The 16129-nt window shown below is 44.1% G+C and overlaps 1 protein-coding gene across 1 annotated transcript in view; it reads left to right on the top strand.

Annotated features, from left to right (window-relative positions):
* DACH2 (dachshund family transcription factor 2) overlaps positions 1 to 15582 on the top strand; it is a 330864-nt gene extending 315282 nt beyond the window's left edge. Inside the window, 6 exon segments of the mRNA XM_032227064.1 lie at positions 1876 to 2023; positions 3761 to 3792; positions 3794 to 3841; positions 3844 to 3907; positions 5230 to 5295; positions 14384 to 15582. Coding sequence (XP_032082955.1) covers positions 1876 to 2023; positions 3761 to 3792; positions 3794 to 3841; positions 3844 to 3907; positions 5230 to 5295; positions 14384 to 14421 — 396 coding nt within the window. The 3' untranslated portion in view covers positions 14422 to 15582.
* The last annotated feature ends 547 nt before the right edge of the window (positions 15583 to 16129 follow it).

Genomic DNA, 16129 nt, shown 5'->3' on the forward strand with positions numbered 1-16129 from the left:
ATGATACATTTGGCATGATATATATATGGAAGCTCAGTGCCCAGTGTAAGGGTTTATGGTTGGCACAGCTACATTTGTAAACCTTTCAGAAAGGCTGAGCGATGCGTGGTCGAGGGGCGTGCTCAGATTGCAAACTGGTAGGGAAAGTAAGTGAATACCACCCCTATACTGTGTAGGTAAAGGTAAAGGTTCCCCTCGCATATATGTGCTAGTCGTTCCCGATTGTAGGGGGGCGGTGCTCATCTCCATTTCAAAGCCGAAGAGCGCTGTCCGAGGAGGTCTCCGTGGTCATGTGGCTGGCATGACTAAATGCTGAAGGTGCACCGAGTGCTCTTACCTTCCCACCAAAGGTGGTCCCTATTTTTCTACTTGCATTTTTTTACGTGCTTTCGAACTGCTAGGTTGGCAGAAGCTGGGACAAGTAACGGGAGCTCACTCCGTTACACGGCACTGGGGATTCGAACCACCGAATTGTCGACCTTTCTGATTGACAAGCTCAGCATCTTAGCCACTGAGCCACCGCATCTCTCTGTACTGTATACTCAATAACAATAAAATAATATTCCTGAATTCCAGCTTCCCGCTTTCTGAGCAGGCTTACCACAAAAAGGTTGACAGAATTCAACTTTGGTATAGATTACAAAAACCAGCTACTCTTGACGCTCCACAGGAGAAAAAGACATATATTGTACACTGCGCGCATTTTCTGGAACGGTATAGAGTGAATGTCTCTGCTGGGCTGTGTTTGATGGGGACACTAAATCGGAAAAGGCCCACTTTATCTGATTTCCTGTCATCCTAGAAGCTGATCCTTTGCTTTCTTCAGCTATAAAATCAACCAAGGGATGGGCCCAAATGAAAAACAGGGGGAAATATATATAACTTTCTTTGCTAGGATCAGTGGTGGGTTTCAAAAAATGTTGGAATCTATTCTGTGGGTGTGGCCTCCTTTGTGGAGTGGCTTGCCAGCCATGTGACCGGGTGGGAGTGCTTGCCGCCATATGACCGGGTGCAGTGGTGGGATTCAAATTATTTAACAACCGGTTTCTCTGTCCTAATGACCAGGTGGGTAGGTGGGGCTTAGTAGTCATGTGACCGTGTGGGCATGGCCAACTCAACATCACTCAGGTCGATCGGTGCTTTGCCTTAGCTGTTACAATGTAATAAGGGTTAACCGGAGAGGCACTTTCTGTAAGCAGGGCAATAAAGATTAAGCTAGAAACAACACAGAATAGCCAATAGCAATAGCAGTTAGACTTATATACCGCTTCATAGGGCTTTCAGGCCCTCTCTAAGCAGTTTACAGAGTCAGCATATTGCCCCCAACAACAATCCGGGTCCTCATTTTACCCACCTCGGAATGATGGAAAGCTGGAGTCAACCCTGAGCCGGTGAGATTTTGAACAGCCGAACTGCAGTCAGCTGAATTAGCCTGCAGTGCTGCATTTAACCACTGCGCCACCTCGGCTCAATATTAATGTTTCTTCCTGCCTTCCTTACAGGATTAGCCCTGTAAAGTGGGAAAAAAACAAAAGAAGATTTCTTCCAACAACCGGTTCTCTGACCTCTTAGAAAGTTAGAACCGGTTCTCCCGAATAGGTGCAAACTGGCTGAATCCCACCACTGACTAGGACAGGTGTTCTCAACCTTGGCAACTTGAAGAGTCCGGACTTCAACTCCCAGAATTCCCCAGCCAGCATTCGCTGGCTGGGGAATTCTGGGAGTTGAAGTCCGGACATCTTCAAGTTGCCATGGTTGAGAAACACTGGGCTAGGATATATATTTTTCCATCGTTATTCTCCTTCTCCTCTTCCTGCATTAATTAGATGTTCTTGTTGAGGGAGATTTCACCTTTGCCTATTTTTTTTTAAACAGGGATTGCTGAAAGTCGCCGTGGATAACGCCCGAGTGCAGGAAAAGCAGATCCAACAGGAAAAGAAGGAACTAAAGATGGAGCTGTGCAGGGAAAGAGAGTTGAGAGAGAACCTGGAAAGGCAGCTTACAGCTGAGCTGCAAAGCAGAGGTAATCGGAGTGTCAACCTGCAAAACGACTTCAAGGGGGGTGGGGGGGCACTTAGGAATGTGGTGCTTCAGATGTCTGGTCATAACATCCACCAACCCGTGGGAACCAAGGTCATATCAACGGACATGTTCTAACCTAAGCTTCCCAAGAGCATGAAGCAAACTCCTGGTCCCAACAAAACCCTTTATTGATTGACTGTGAATTTGTGAAGCTTTGTTACCAACTGCGTATATAGTTTTGTTACCAACTTGATGTGTTAGGAGAGGAGAAATGCATCTGATGTAGCCAGGGATGAAACTGAGAATGGTCTGTTGCTTTCCATTGGCCCTTCCGTTGTACTCAAGAAAGTTCTCCCATTAGAAGTACTGAAATAATATTTGAATTCTATTCTACTTGGTTCCAAAGTATGAAATGGGTCAGTGATAGGTTGCAGACGGTATGCCCCAGTACGGGCGTACCGGTGCCTACCGGGAACACCAGGTACCGTTCCAATACGGTACTCCGGAGGGTCCACCTGCCCGCCCAAGCTCCTTACCTGTATTTAAACTCTCCGGTGCTTACGCGCACGGAGCGTACGGTGCCTGCGCAACAGTCCGCTGGAGCATCGCGGAGGCATCAGGCAGGATGCATGCATGTGTCCGCGCGTCCTGCGCACGTGCATGTAGGGGGTGCTGGGCCCCGTTGCACTGTACTGGTTGCAACGGGATCCGGAACCCACCACTGGAATGGGTGGATGTGGAATTTGTTTTGCTCCTCCTTGGCAGCGGAATGGCTCAAGCCCCTTCTAGGTACAGAAAGTCCTTGACTTAAAATCATGCATTGGGTAAAGTTAAGTACGCCACTGAAAAAAGGTGACTTATGACCATTTTTCACATGAACGTTGAAGCATCCTTAGGGTCACGTGATCAGAATTCAGATGCTTGGCAACTGGCATGGACTTATGACAGTTGCAGGGTCGTGCGATCTCGTTTTGAGACCTGGTGACGAGCCAAGTCAACGGGGAAGCCGGATTCGCTTAAGAACGATCTATGTTACTAACTTAACCACCGTGGTGATTCACTCAACAACTGTATCAAGAAAGGTCGTAAAACGGGACAACACTCGCTTAACAACTATCTTGCTTATCAACAGAAATATGGGGTTCAGTTGTGGTCATAAGTCAAGGACTACCTGTACACAGCAGCACAATCATTAACAAAAGTCCTCTTGCACTCCAGATGCCAAAACAACGTCAGGATTCCAAATAACATTTAAAAGTAAATCAGAGTCCAAGGCAAAGGATTCTTCGAAGTCCCAATTTAATAAGAGAGACATGTTGGCACATCTGTGGGAAACCCGAATCTGAAGGCTTCCCGGTTTTCCCCACCCTGTTGAAAGTTCAAAATCTTGCCCCCACACCCACAAGTCCATCACATGGTCCAACCTCCCACTGCTGTGCTGGCATCTTCCACCCATCCAGTTCCGGTCAGGTGCAGAGGTGCAAATACAAAAGATGACCTTGGCTTTCTAGAAAGAATGTTGTTATGGCTACATTGCATCTCACTCCTTACAATCCTCCCTTTTCCGTTTTTCCCACAATAGACAATATCATAGTAGAATAATAGAAAGTGTGGCAGGCCCAAGATCCAACAGAAAAGATGGCTGCAGGCTGACAACCAAATTATCAGCGGAGGTGTCCTTCTGTCGTCAAATTTTGGGGCGGGATCCCTGTTCCTAATGGCTCTGTTGCTCTTTCAGCCACGATTCAAAAGCGCTTGAAAAAGGAGAAGGAAAGCGAAGAGGGAAATTGCAGGAAGCCTGGAGTTCGAATCGAAGCGGAGAGAGAGCAAGTGGAACAAGCGCTGAAGCAGGCTACGACAGGGGACGGTCTCAGGATGCTGAATGGTAAAAGGATCTTCTGGATCTCATTTAATCAGCTGGGAGGAAGGGGAGACAACTGAGTAAGAGTCAAAGCATCCACAGTGCTTTGAGCTTCCGGGGGGGGGGGGAGGGAAAGGATGGGGATACAAGGTTAAAAAAATGGGATAACAAGGTAAAGAGCCATAATGACGCAGTGGTTAGACTGCAGTACTGCAGGCTACTTCTGCTGACTGTCGACTGCCTGCAATTTGGGAGTTCAAATCTCACCAGGCTCCAGATGACTCAGCCTTCCATCCTTCCGAGGTGGGTAAAATGAGGACCCAGATTATCGGGGGGCAATAGGCTGACTCTGTAAACTGCTTAGAGAGGGCTGTTAAAACACTGTGAAGCGGTATTTAAGTCTAAATGCTATTGCTATTGTCCTTCCTTCCTTCCTTCCTTCCTCCTTCCTTCCTTCCTTCCTTCCTTCCTTCCTTCCTTCCTTCCTTCCTTCCTTCCTTCCTTCCTTCCTTCCTTGACAGTAGTAAAATGCAATATTGCAGGCTAACTCTGCCCACAACCAGGAGTTCAATCCTAACCACCTCAAGGTGACTCAGCCTTCCATCCTTCCGAGGTGGGTAAAATGAGGACCCAAATTGTTGGGGGCAAGATGCTGACTCTGTAAACCGCTTAGAGAGGGCTTAAAAGCACTGTGAAGCGGTATAGAAGTCTAAATGCTATTGCTATTGTCCTTCCTTCCTTCCTTCCTTCCTTCCTTCCTTCCTTCCTTCCTTCCTTCCTTCCTTCCTTCCTTGACAGTAGTTAAAATGCAATATTGCAGGCTAACTCTGCCCACCAACCAGGAGTTCAATCCTAACCAGCTCAAGGTTGACTCCGCCTTCCATCCTACCGAGGTGGGTAAAATGAGGAGCCAAATTGTTGGGGACAAGATGCTGACTCTGTAAACCGCTTAGAGAGGGCTTAAAAGCACTGTGAAGCGGTATAGAAGTCTAAATGCTATTGCCCTTCCTTCCTTCCTCCCTCCCTTCCCTCCCTCCCTAATAAGAGTAATAAGAGCTGTGATGGCACAATGATTAGAATGTAGTATTGCAGGCTAATTCTCTGACTGCCAGCAGTTCAATCCTCACCAAGCTCAAGGTTGACTCAGCCTTCCATCCTTCCAAGGTGGGTAAAATGAGGACCCAGATTGTTGGGGGCAATAGGCTGATTTTGTAAACCGCTTAGTGAGGGCTGTAAAAGCACTGTGAAGTGGTATATAAGTCTTAAATGCTATTAACAAATCTTCCAATATGATTACATTCTCTGCATTTCATGTTGGACAGTGATATGAATGTTATGCTTGGCAGATGCTGGGATTCCGGAAATGGAAGTTGACCACAACGGGACTCAACATGAGAACGCGGCAATGCAAGGTATGTGGTCTTCCAGGATATATCCCATGCTGTATTGGAGGGATGTCCATGCCACATTGTGCCCGCATGATACAGCACGATAAGCCCTCTCCTTATGGAGGACAATTAAAATCAACATGGGTTAGAATTTAATCACTGAAACTCCAACATTTTGGTCTCTCCTAACAAGAATCCCCATCAATGAGCTATGAACGTGAACTTTTTTTTTTTAAAGAAAGAAGTTTTTTATTTTATTTTAATTTCATACATATAACCATAGGTATACCATTACATCTGAACATATTTTTTGTCCATTATTATATCATTCCCTCAACCCAGAACAGCTGTCATTGCTCTTCTGCTTTCAATACACTATATTATGCCTATTTCATCGCTGTTCTATCTCTTCTCCCTCTCTCTTCCTCCCTACCTCCTTTCTTCCCCTCTGCCATCCCTCTCTTCTCTACTTCCGCTTCTTCTCTCCTTCTCTTCTCTCCTCTTTCCGCTCCTTCTTTCTCTCCGACCTCTCTTCTCCCTTCTATTTCCCTCTCTCCTGTCTCCTTTCTTTCTCCTTACCTCTACCTTTCCCTTCCACTCTCTCCAATTAATTTACATGGTGTATTTCAGCATCTGAGCACACTTTATATTGATAATTACATTCCAATAAACATCTTGGGCTATGAATGTGAACTTAGTGCATTTCAACAGGGTATTAAAGATCAGGAAGTTCCAATAATCCCTACTGCTGTACCCAATAATGTTTTCTTGAGCAGGCATAGCCCCCTCCATAAACCACCAAGATATTTATATCATCTAACTGTCTCTAAATTTTAAAGGATCTAATTCTAGGATGCTGTAATGCCCTCCTCACAGCAGCTGATCCAAAAAAGCTGTATATGAGCTGAGATTGTGTCCCAGTGGACAAGGGGCCCTTGAAACCACAACTCATGCGCTGTTATTTTGCACCCTCTATAAGGAAGGACCCCTGGACTCATAACTCCTTCAATCAGAGTAGAGCTGGAAGGGACCTTGGAGGTCTTCTAGTCCAGCCCCCTGCTCAAGCAGGAGTCCCTATAACATTTCAGAAAGTGGCTGTCCAGTCTCTTTTTAAAAACCTCCAGTGATGGAGCACCCAAAACTTCTGAAGGCAACTTCTCTTCCACTGGTTAATTGTCCTCACTGTTAGGAAGTTTCTCCTTAATTCCAGGTTGCTTCTCTCCTTGATTAGTTTCCATCCATTGCTTTTTATCCTGCCCTCTGGCAAAATATAACCACTTACCTGACAGAATGTCCAGGAAATTCTGATCTCTTCTACATATCATTTTTCCTGTCAAATATGTAGACTACAGTTTCTCTAGCTAACATAGCTGAATTCTGTTCCATTGCCTGTAAAATTAGGCAGACTCTGCTCACTTATCAATGATTCCACCATTAATCGCAGTCTACCATTATGCCTTGTTTTGTTCTGTTTTACTTCAGTGTTTTAATATTTATTCTAGTTTGCGACCAGAATAAAAGAATTGAATTGAACTGAGTACAATCTTGCAATAGTTCTGCACAGGTATGACTGTGCAGACTGTTGACTTATGACTGTTTGTTTGACACCTGTTCATGGGGACAGGGTGGCTCAGTGGCTAAGACGCTGAGCTTGTCCATCAGAAAGTTCGGCAGTTCAAATCCCTAGTGCTGCGTAACGGAGTGAACTCCCGTCATTTGTCCCAGCTTCTGCCAACCTAGCCGTTCGAAAGCATGTAAAAATGCAAGCAGAAAAATAGGGACCACCTTTGGTGGGAAGGTAACAATGTTCCATGTGCCTTCAGCATTGAGTCATGCTGACCACATGACCATGGAGACGTCTTTGGACAGCGTTCGACTTTGAAACGAGGATGATCACCACCCCCTAGAGTCGGGAACGACTAGCACATATGTGCGAGGGGAACCTTTACCTTTATCTATAGTTACAACGGGCTACTTAGCCGAGGTGGCGCAGTGGTTAAATGCAGCACTGCAGGCTACTTCAGCTGACTGCAGTTCTGCAGTTCGGCTGTTCAAATCTCACCGGCTCAGGGTTGACTTAGCCTTCCATCCTTCCGAGGTGGGTGAAATGAGGACCCGGATTGTTGTTGGGGGCAATATGCTGACTCTGTAAACCGCTTAGAGAGGGCTGAAAGCCCTATGAAGCGGTATATAAATCTAACTGCTATTGCTATTGCTATTATGACCTGTCCCCCAAGTTATGACAGTGATTTAGTCATCATTTGGATATCCAATTGCCCGTCAGACTGCTAATCCGAAGGAACGATTTCCATTTAAACCCTCGGGGTACTCCGGTGCCAATAATTCACTTGTAGCCAAACATGAGGACAGCAGCATCGGTTAGTTTTCATCATCCAATCTCTGTTTGCCATAAAATAAACATACCGGGTGCCATTAAGAGCACCTTCAGATCAATGATTTTTGCAAATGACATTCAAGGACCGTTTGAGGGCTGCGTCTTTTTTTTTTTTGCTGATAAAAGCAAATTAAATTAGCGTAACTATGAGCCGCGCTGAATTAAAAAAAAAAAAAACGGAGGAAGCCAAAACAGCAGCGCCATTAGCGAACAAAGTAATATTTCTCTTTACTGCTTTCTGCCATTTAGTTATTATCCTATTGGAAATCTAATTATAATCCTTTTACTCCCCAGTCAGACTTCACAGTTTTTGCAAGCTTAGCACTGACATGTGATTTCATTAGATTTGATCGCTTGCGCCCAGATTGACTTAACTTCAGTCGGAAGACCTAAAAGGCCTCTCGGTTTCTCAGATTCCCTGTTTGCACATCAAGGCAACAGCTCCTTTAATTAATTAGCACGAACTGCGGTAACGCGAACTGCTGAGCAGAAAATAACAGCCTGTTTTACGATCGGAGGGAGGTTTCCTCTTCTGCGTGTGGATACCTTAGTTAACGTCGGCACCACGATAGATAGGTGCGAAGGAAGGAAAAGATCACTCCTGCGCAGTTCTTTTTCTTTCTTAAAGCTGATGCCCTTTTATAAGGCAAGTGCGTGAGAAATGTGAGAATGGGGGGAGGAGGGTTGATTAGAACAGTGTTTCTCAACCTTGGCAACTTGAAGATGTCCGGACTTCAACTCCCAGAATTCCCCAGCCAGCGAATGCTGGCTGGGGAATTCTGGGAGTTGAAGTCCGGACATCTTCAAGTTGCCAAGGTTGAGAAACACTGGATTAGAAGAAGCAATCCAGAACTTCAAGGAGAGAAGCAAACTGATCCCCAACCCATGGTCAACCAATCAGCAACTGGTCCACGAAGCCCAATCCGCGAGATGCAGGCAGCAGGCGAAACCACGCCCCCCTTCTGGTCCACCCTTCTTTCTCCGGTCCACCCTTCTTTCTCCAGTCCCTGGTGCCCAAAAAGTTGAAGCCACTAACCTAAAACTAAGGAGAAATTTCATGACAGTTCGAACAATCAATCAGTGGAACAGACAAGGTGAATGTTCCAACACTGGAGGTTTTTAAGAAGAGATTGGTATTGGTATTGGTATTTTATTATTTGTATGCCGCCCTTCTCCGGGAGGACTCAGGGCGGCGAACAATTCAAGGGGGAAAAAAAGGGGGAACATAAAAGACAAAATACAAATAATAAAAGTAGACAACAGTCGCACAACCATACATGTCGAGAGGGGAGGGAACTCATCACCCCCAGGCCTGCTGGCAAAGCCAGGTTTTGACGGCTTTTCGGAAGGCCCGGAGAGAGGTGAGGGTCCGAATCCCTGCGGGGAGTTCATTCCAGAGGGCCGGAGCTGCCACAGAGAAGGCCCTCCCCCGGGTAATAGCCAGGTGGCATTGGCTGGTAGATGGCACCCGGAGGAGGCCAACCCTGTGAGATCTAATGGGTCTGTGGGAGGTAATTGGCAGCAGGCGGTCTCTCAAGTACAAGTTGAAGCCACTAACCTAAAACTAAGGAGAAATTTCCTGACAGTTCGAACAATCAATCAGTGGAACAGACAAGGTGAATGTTCCAACACTGGAGGTTTTTAAGAAGAGATTAGAGAACCATCTGTCCGAAATGGTGTAGGGTTTCCTGCCTGAGCAGGGAGTAGGACGAGAAGACCTCCAAGGCCCCTTCCAACCCTGTTATTCTGTTCTATTCTTAATCAAGGAGACAAGCAACCTGGAACTAAAAAGGGATTTGCTATCAGTGTTATTCTACAGGGTGCTGAGATTGCTTTTCTTGGAGACATTTCATGACCCAACTAGGGAGCGTCATCAGGGCTAGAAGGGGGTGGGATTTGCAACGGGGAGCAAGAGAAGATTAAATGGATGGGAACTAATCCAATGTGAAACTAAGGAGGAAATTCCTGACATTGAGAACAATTAATCAGTGGCACAACTTGCCTCCAAAAGTTGTCAATGTTTCAACACTGGAAGTTTTTAAGAAGAGATTGGACAACCATTTGTCTGAAATGCTGTAGGGTTTCCTGCCTAAGCAGGGGGTTGGACTAGAAGACCTCCAAGGTCCCTTCCGATTCTTGTTATTCTCTGTTATTCTGTAATCAGAACTTCGGAAGTGATTGTAACTTCATTGCCCCAGGTAACTTTGAACGGCTGCTAAGAGGCCGGTCATAAGTCAAGGGCTACCTGTATAGCACGTTATATTGCAAATCTGTCACAGTTTGTTGCATACATTCAAATCCAGAAGCACACACAGACAACTGATGCAGCAGGATTCATTAACTTCTTTGTATACATAAGAATAGATGAATAAATGTACAATGCCAACAGGTGGTTCTTCCAAGTAAATGCAAGGCAGGAGAGTTCCAAGCAAACACAAGCAGTTAGTTTCATTTCAGCAGACAAGCCCAGACAGATTGCTAGTTTACTTCTCAGAGCAGCAGACTGCTATCTTCTTACGTTTCTGTTTCAATTCTCTTCACAGACTCAGATCTGTTTAAGCTCCCATTGGCTGACTTAGTTGCTATGCCTATTCACTGGCTGACCTTGTTCCCATGTCTCTCCCAGTCATGAAAAATATTTTAACAAAATCCAGAATTGGGGATGCTTTCGTTATGCCGTGTTGATTGGGGTGCTAAGAAAGAGACACAATCCTGAAGGTTAAAAGTTCCCCCTTCCCACTCTGGTTCTATTTTCCTTCTGTGACTCCAAATATGGGACAAAGGGACAACAACATCCAAATATTGTTCCCACAGGATAGTCGCCTCGGGGCAAGATAGGCGGCATACAAGTTTTCATACCTAACTCAATAAAAATGAAATAAATAAATTTGGATTAAAGGCAAAACAGGTGAAGAATTTCATCAGATTATACAACATAGTTATCTTTTTTTCTAAATGTCTTGCTTATTAAGGCAGTCATGCACTTCATGGCAGGTTATAAAAGTCTATCGGGCACTGGGGCCTCGTAAGCATATTTTACTGTTGGGGAATATCATTTACACCTTTTTATGCTGTGAATATGATCCCTAGAGAATTCCACTCCAACGACTGTAAACCCATTCTTTTGCTCACCTTTGTCTAATTCCCTTTTTAAAGGAGCAAGTGAATATCTGATAATGGCATAAAGCTAAAAAGAGAAGTACATTTATGGCCCAAAGGTTTATTTAAAATCTTGTCTGTGTGTAGGTAGTCCTTGACTTAAAGGCAGTTTGTGTACTAATGGTCCAGATTTACAATGGCCTTCCTCCTCAGTCACCCCACACTCCTTACCACTTAATGACCCATAAAATCACATAACAATCATTACTGGGAGTTCCAGGATTGGTTGAGAGAAGCAGTCATGTGGTCGGTCTCCGAGTGCTTCACTCAACAACTAAAATCCCAGTTGCATTTGTGGTTGTAAGTTGAGGGCTACCTGTATATAGGTATAGAGCCTCAGCTCTATATATAGGTATATATAGAGCCAAGGTGGCGCAGTGGTTAGAGTGCAGTACTGCAGGCTACTTCAGCTGACTGCTAGCTGCAGTTCGGCAGTTCAAATCTCACCAGGCTCAAAGTTGACTCAGCCTTCCATCCTTCCGAGATCAGTAAAATGAGGACCCAAATTGTTGAGGGCAATAGGCCCTCAACCGCTTAGAGAGAGCTGTGAAGCACTATGAAGCGGTATATAAGTCTAAGTGCTATTTCTATATATCTATGGAGATTCTCAGTTATCCAGGTCATGGTTGTCCCAAAGGTGCTTTTTCAAGAGGCAACTGGACTTTATGCTTTTTCTTTGAAGACGTTTCGCTTCTCATCCATCTATCCATCTTTGACATCATCTATCTCCAATCGACAACACAATCCTTTCAACAGTTCCAAGAAGGCTCCACTCACATTTGCACCACTCAGGTGACTCCAGTGACACAGATAAACCTCCAAGTGGTCTCAACGACCCTCTAAAAGGATGCAAATGACCAGCTTTCTGCAAGGAATATCAATCCTTCCCTTCCCCACCATCCAGCCAGAGCTGAAGAAGCTTCTTGGATGAGAAGCGAAACGTCTTCCAAAAATAAAAGCAGGAAGTCCAGCGAAAATTTAAAATGTTAACAACCTTTGAAGAACTTTTGGCCCAAATCATGTCGCAATCAGAGCTTTCAGGAGTGAAATGTGATCTCAACTCCCCCCGCCCCCTCAATCTAGATGTACTAATTATTTTAGGGGACCCTTTTTCTACTCCTATTAGTAACAAAAGCACAACGTACACTGTACAGTCTGTAAAGACCCTTTTTTCTAAGGATGATCGTAAGATCATCTTTACATATAATTCCACCCACCTTTGTTAGATGCAGTAGAGCAGTGTTTCTCAACCTTGGCTACTTGAAGATGTCTGGACTTCAACTCCCAGAATTCCCCAGCCAGCATTTGCTGGCTGGGGAATTCTGGGAGTTGAAGTCCAGACATCTTCAAGTGGCCAAGGTTGAGAAACACTGCAGTAGAGGACAGGGGTGTCAAACTCAATTTCATTGAGGGCCGCATCAGGGTTGTGTTTGATCTTGGGGGGCCGGGGTGGGCATGGCCAGCCTGACATCACTCGTGTCGGGGGAGCCTGTGGTGGCCCGAGCTCTCTGCCAGTGAAAAGGGGATCCCGAGCTCCGTTTTCGGCTGCCATGGCCTCCTGCAACCCTCTGCCACCGAAAACAGAGCTTGGGAGGGTCACACGCGGCCCTCCCGAGCTTCATTTTTGCTGACAGAGCATCAGTCCTTCGCTGTTTCCAGCGCAGCCTTGCAGGCCAAATTTAAGCACCTGCGGGCTGGATGCGGCCTGTGGGCCATGAGTTTGGCACCCCTGGGATAGAGAATATCCAAACATTTTTTTTTCATTTCTAAGCGCCTCCAAAGCCCAGTTCTGTCCCCTTCCGCCATCCTTAGTTCCCATGCTTCTGGACATTCCTGAGGCATTAATTTGTCTGTGGTATTTATTCGTGTTTATCTTCAGGCTCCATATTGGATCAGGGCAGGCCTTCTTTAAAACATGAAACATTCAATTCTTAATTAGCCATTTCCTGTTTGGAATGGAGCGGACATGCTGGATGCGGATTGAAATTCAGCTCCTGCCCTCCTCTGTTTATCGTTCCAGATGTTTTTGTTTTAGCTAGGAGTTGACTTTGACAGCTGCCGTTAAATGATAAATCACTCATATTATAGCTGAAATACATTTCAAGATTGAAATGTAACAAAAGTTGGCAATCGCTCCAAGGATATGTGTCATTTAGCTGGTCAATATAGGTTGTGTCCTAGGGTAGATTTAGCTTCGGCACAGGCAAATCCAAAAGGCAAGATCTCGGTCGATTCTTGGCACAGGCTAAGTTGGCTTGATCATTTTTACTGTGGTTTCTAAAGTCAGAAACTTAGTAGCTAGGACTTTCAATCTGTTCTCATGGAGAAACGAATGCAGATTCCTTCAATTCTTTTAATGATTTTATTTATTTTTTTCCTTTCAAAGCAATAGCATTAAACCTATATACCACTTCACAGTGCTTTACAGCCCTCTCTAAGCAGTTTACAAAATCAGTCTATTGCCCCCAACAATCTGGGTCCTCATTTTACCGACCTCGGAAGGATGGAAGGCTGAGTCAACCTTGAGCCGGTCAGGATCAAACTCTTGGCAGTGGGCAGATTTAGCCTGAAATATTGCATAGGAAGGAAGGAAGGAAGGAAGGAAGGAAGGAAGGAAGGAGGGAGGGAGGGAGGGGGGAGGGAGGGAGGGAGGGAGGGAGGGAGGGAGGGAGGAAGGAAGGAAGGAAGGAAGGAAGGAAGGAAGGAAGGAAGGAAGGAAGGACGGAAGGAAGGAAGGAAGGAAAGGAAATACCACTTAGACTTATACCGACCTCGGAAGGATGGAAGGCTGAGTCAACCTTGAGCCCCATCAAGATCTGTTATTCATACATACATATTCATACAGTATCAAATTTATATCTATTGTTTCCATAGTTCTAACATAGTTCTCTATATACTTATCATTCGGTATATTTTAATTTAAACTTTTATACAGTCTGGATGGGCGTAGTGTTACTTACCGTAAATATTCTTTTCTCTAGTCTTGTACCTATATTTTTTTCTGGTTTGTTAATCCTCTTTCATCCTTGCTTTTCTAATGTTTGAATCTATTATCTAACCAATTATATCCCATATCTCATATTAAATAATACTCTGTTTCTCCTTTGTCTTTAATTTCCACTTCACAACCATCTTACTTACTTAACAATTGCAGTGTTAAGAACAGTGGCAAGAAAAGCCGTAAAATGGGGCCAAACTCACTCAACAAATGTCTCAATTAGCAACAAAAATGTTGGGCTCCATTATGGTCATAAGTCGAGGACTACCTGGTATTAGCCTTGACGCCAGCTGTTTTTCTATGTCATGGGTCTCCAACCTTGGCAACTTTAAGACTTCTGGACTTCAACTCCCAGAATTCCTCAGCCAGCAAAACTGGCTGAGGAATCCTGGGAGTTGAAGTCCACAAGTCTTAAAGTGGCCAAAGTTGGGAGAAACCCCCCCCCCTTCCCAAGTCTACGTCATCTTCCTAAAAACAGATTTCCATTCCAGCTTTCAAGAACTTCAGGTAGAGATGTCGGAATGGCAATATTCCTTTTTCTTCTTCTTCTTCTTTTCCAGAAAACAGAGCATACATCAAACCAACCATTATGTACTGAAGATGCCTAATTTGACATGTTTGTGTGGGGCGGGGGAGGGGCGGGGGACATGTAACAGTCACTTCTGAAGATTTAGAAAACTCCTGCAAAGAAGTCTCTTTTTCAACCCTGGATTACCTTTCGGTGCGGTGGGAAACAGTTGCAATGCAGACCCGTGAATCCAGGACTCTTAACTCAACTCCTGTGTTGGAAAAAGAAAAAAATCACTGCACCGTCACTGAGAAATGTGGAGACTCACAAGCTTGGTCATCCCAAACTGTTTTGCAGCAGAATGTTTTTAAGTCCTAGAAAAACAGAATGGGGAAGAGTCCATCCTAGCCTTTTTTTAAGCACATATAGGTATGAGTCCCTGGGGGAAAATGTTGCCTCTGTAGGAGAGGAGCAAGATTGATGATGACACACCTGTTATGATGTCATGATGCAAATTGTCTGCATCGTCATCACGACATCGTTACGTATTCACCTTGGTTTTGCAAATGAGGTTAGGACGCGTGTTGTTGTCATCGTGGTTTGTTACGGTGAGTAACAGCCCCCAAGCGTTACCGCAGCCTTCCCCAACTTGTCACCTTCCAGAGGTGTTGGGACCCCAGATCCCAAAACTCAATGGGAGTGTACGTGAAATTGAGCCAGGTTGAGGATGGCTGTTCGACCGTTTAACAATGGCACAATTAATTTAATAAGCTGCAGTTGTTCTTTCTGGCTGTATAATTCTACATGTCCAGTTTTATCACTAAAACAGTTCAACCCAGAACTGTTTCAGTTCTGTTTATAAATTTAAGCTTTGTTTACTGAAGCTGAAAAACTCAATATATATTGCGTTTTGAAGAGAAAAAGTATGTACATTTTTTAATATGATAATGTAAAAATTGTCCTTCCTTGGATGACCAACTAAAAAAAAAGTGTGAACTAAATTCCAATATTCAATGTAACAAGGGGATTATAAAACTGATGCTTTTTTAAAGAAAAAAAATAACTCAGTTCTGCTTGGTTTTTAGGCTTTTCACACCAGGGGACAAAGGAAGGATGAACATATGGTAGGATGTTAGATAATGGAAACTTTAAAATATAGTTTCTCTGTTGTATCATATTAAGTTAAAAGTACACATTCTTTGTTAAAATGTTCTTGCTAAAAAACTACAGTATTAAAACATTTTTGTTTGACTTTGGAAATGGCTTCATTTTTTCTCATCATGTTTTTAATGCTGGATTATGGTTACCGGATATTCATTTTACTATTTTTGAGCATATCCACTGAATCTACTTTTCAACACACCTACTGAAACACTAACATTTTGGTATTCACACTTGTCCAAATTTTGCCAATATTATTGCATAAGTTACATATTTTTTTTAACAAAAACTTTATTTTAGGATTCAATGCATAGGGGAAAAAAAGCCACTTTAAAATACTTTCAAAAATTATGCAAGGCATTAAAATCTTGATTTAACAGACTATTGAGGGAGAGGACGTCCATTAAATCTGAAAGTCTGTTCGATCCAAACCTACATCATCTATAATTTACATTAGTCTGTTTGCATAATTACATCATATACTTTTAGCTAACAGTATTAGCCTTATACCCCACATATTGGATCTCAAAAACTTCTTCTTACCACCTATAGGAGATGGCCAGGCTGAACCTGAGGGAGAGGTCAAACGTGTCATAAGTCACAAATCTGTGTGCATCCACAAGAGATCTAAGCCAGC

This window comes from Thamnophis elegans, chromosome 12 (assembly GCF_009769535.1).
Source record: "Thamnophis elegans isolate rThaEle1 chromosome 12, rThaEle1.pri, whole genome shotgun sequence".
NCBI classification, from domain to species: domain Eukaryota; kingdom Metazoa; phylum Chordata; class Lepidosauria; order Squamata; family Colubridae; genus Thamnophis; species Thamnophis elegans.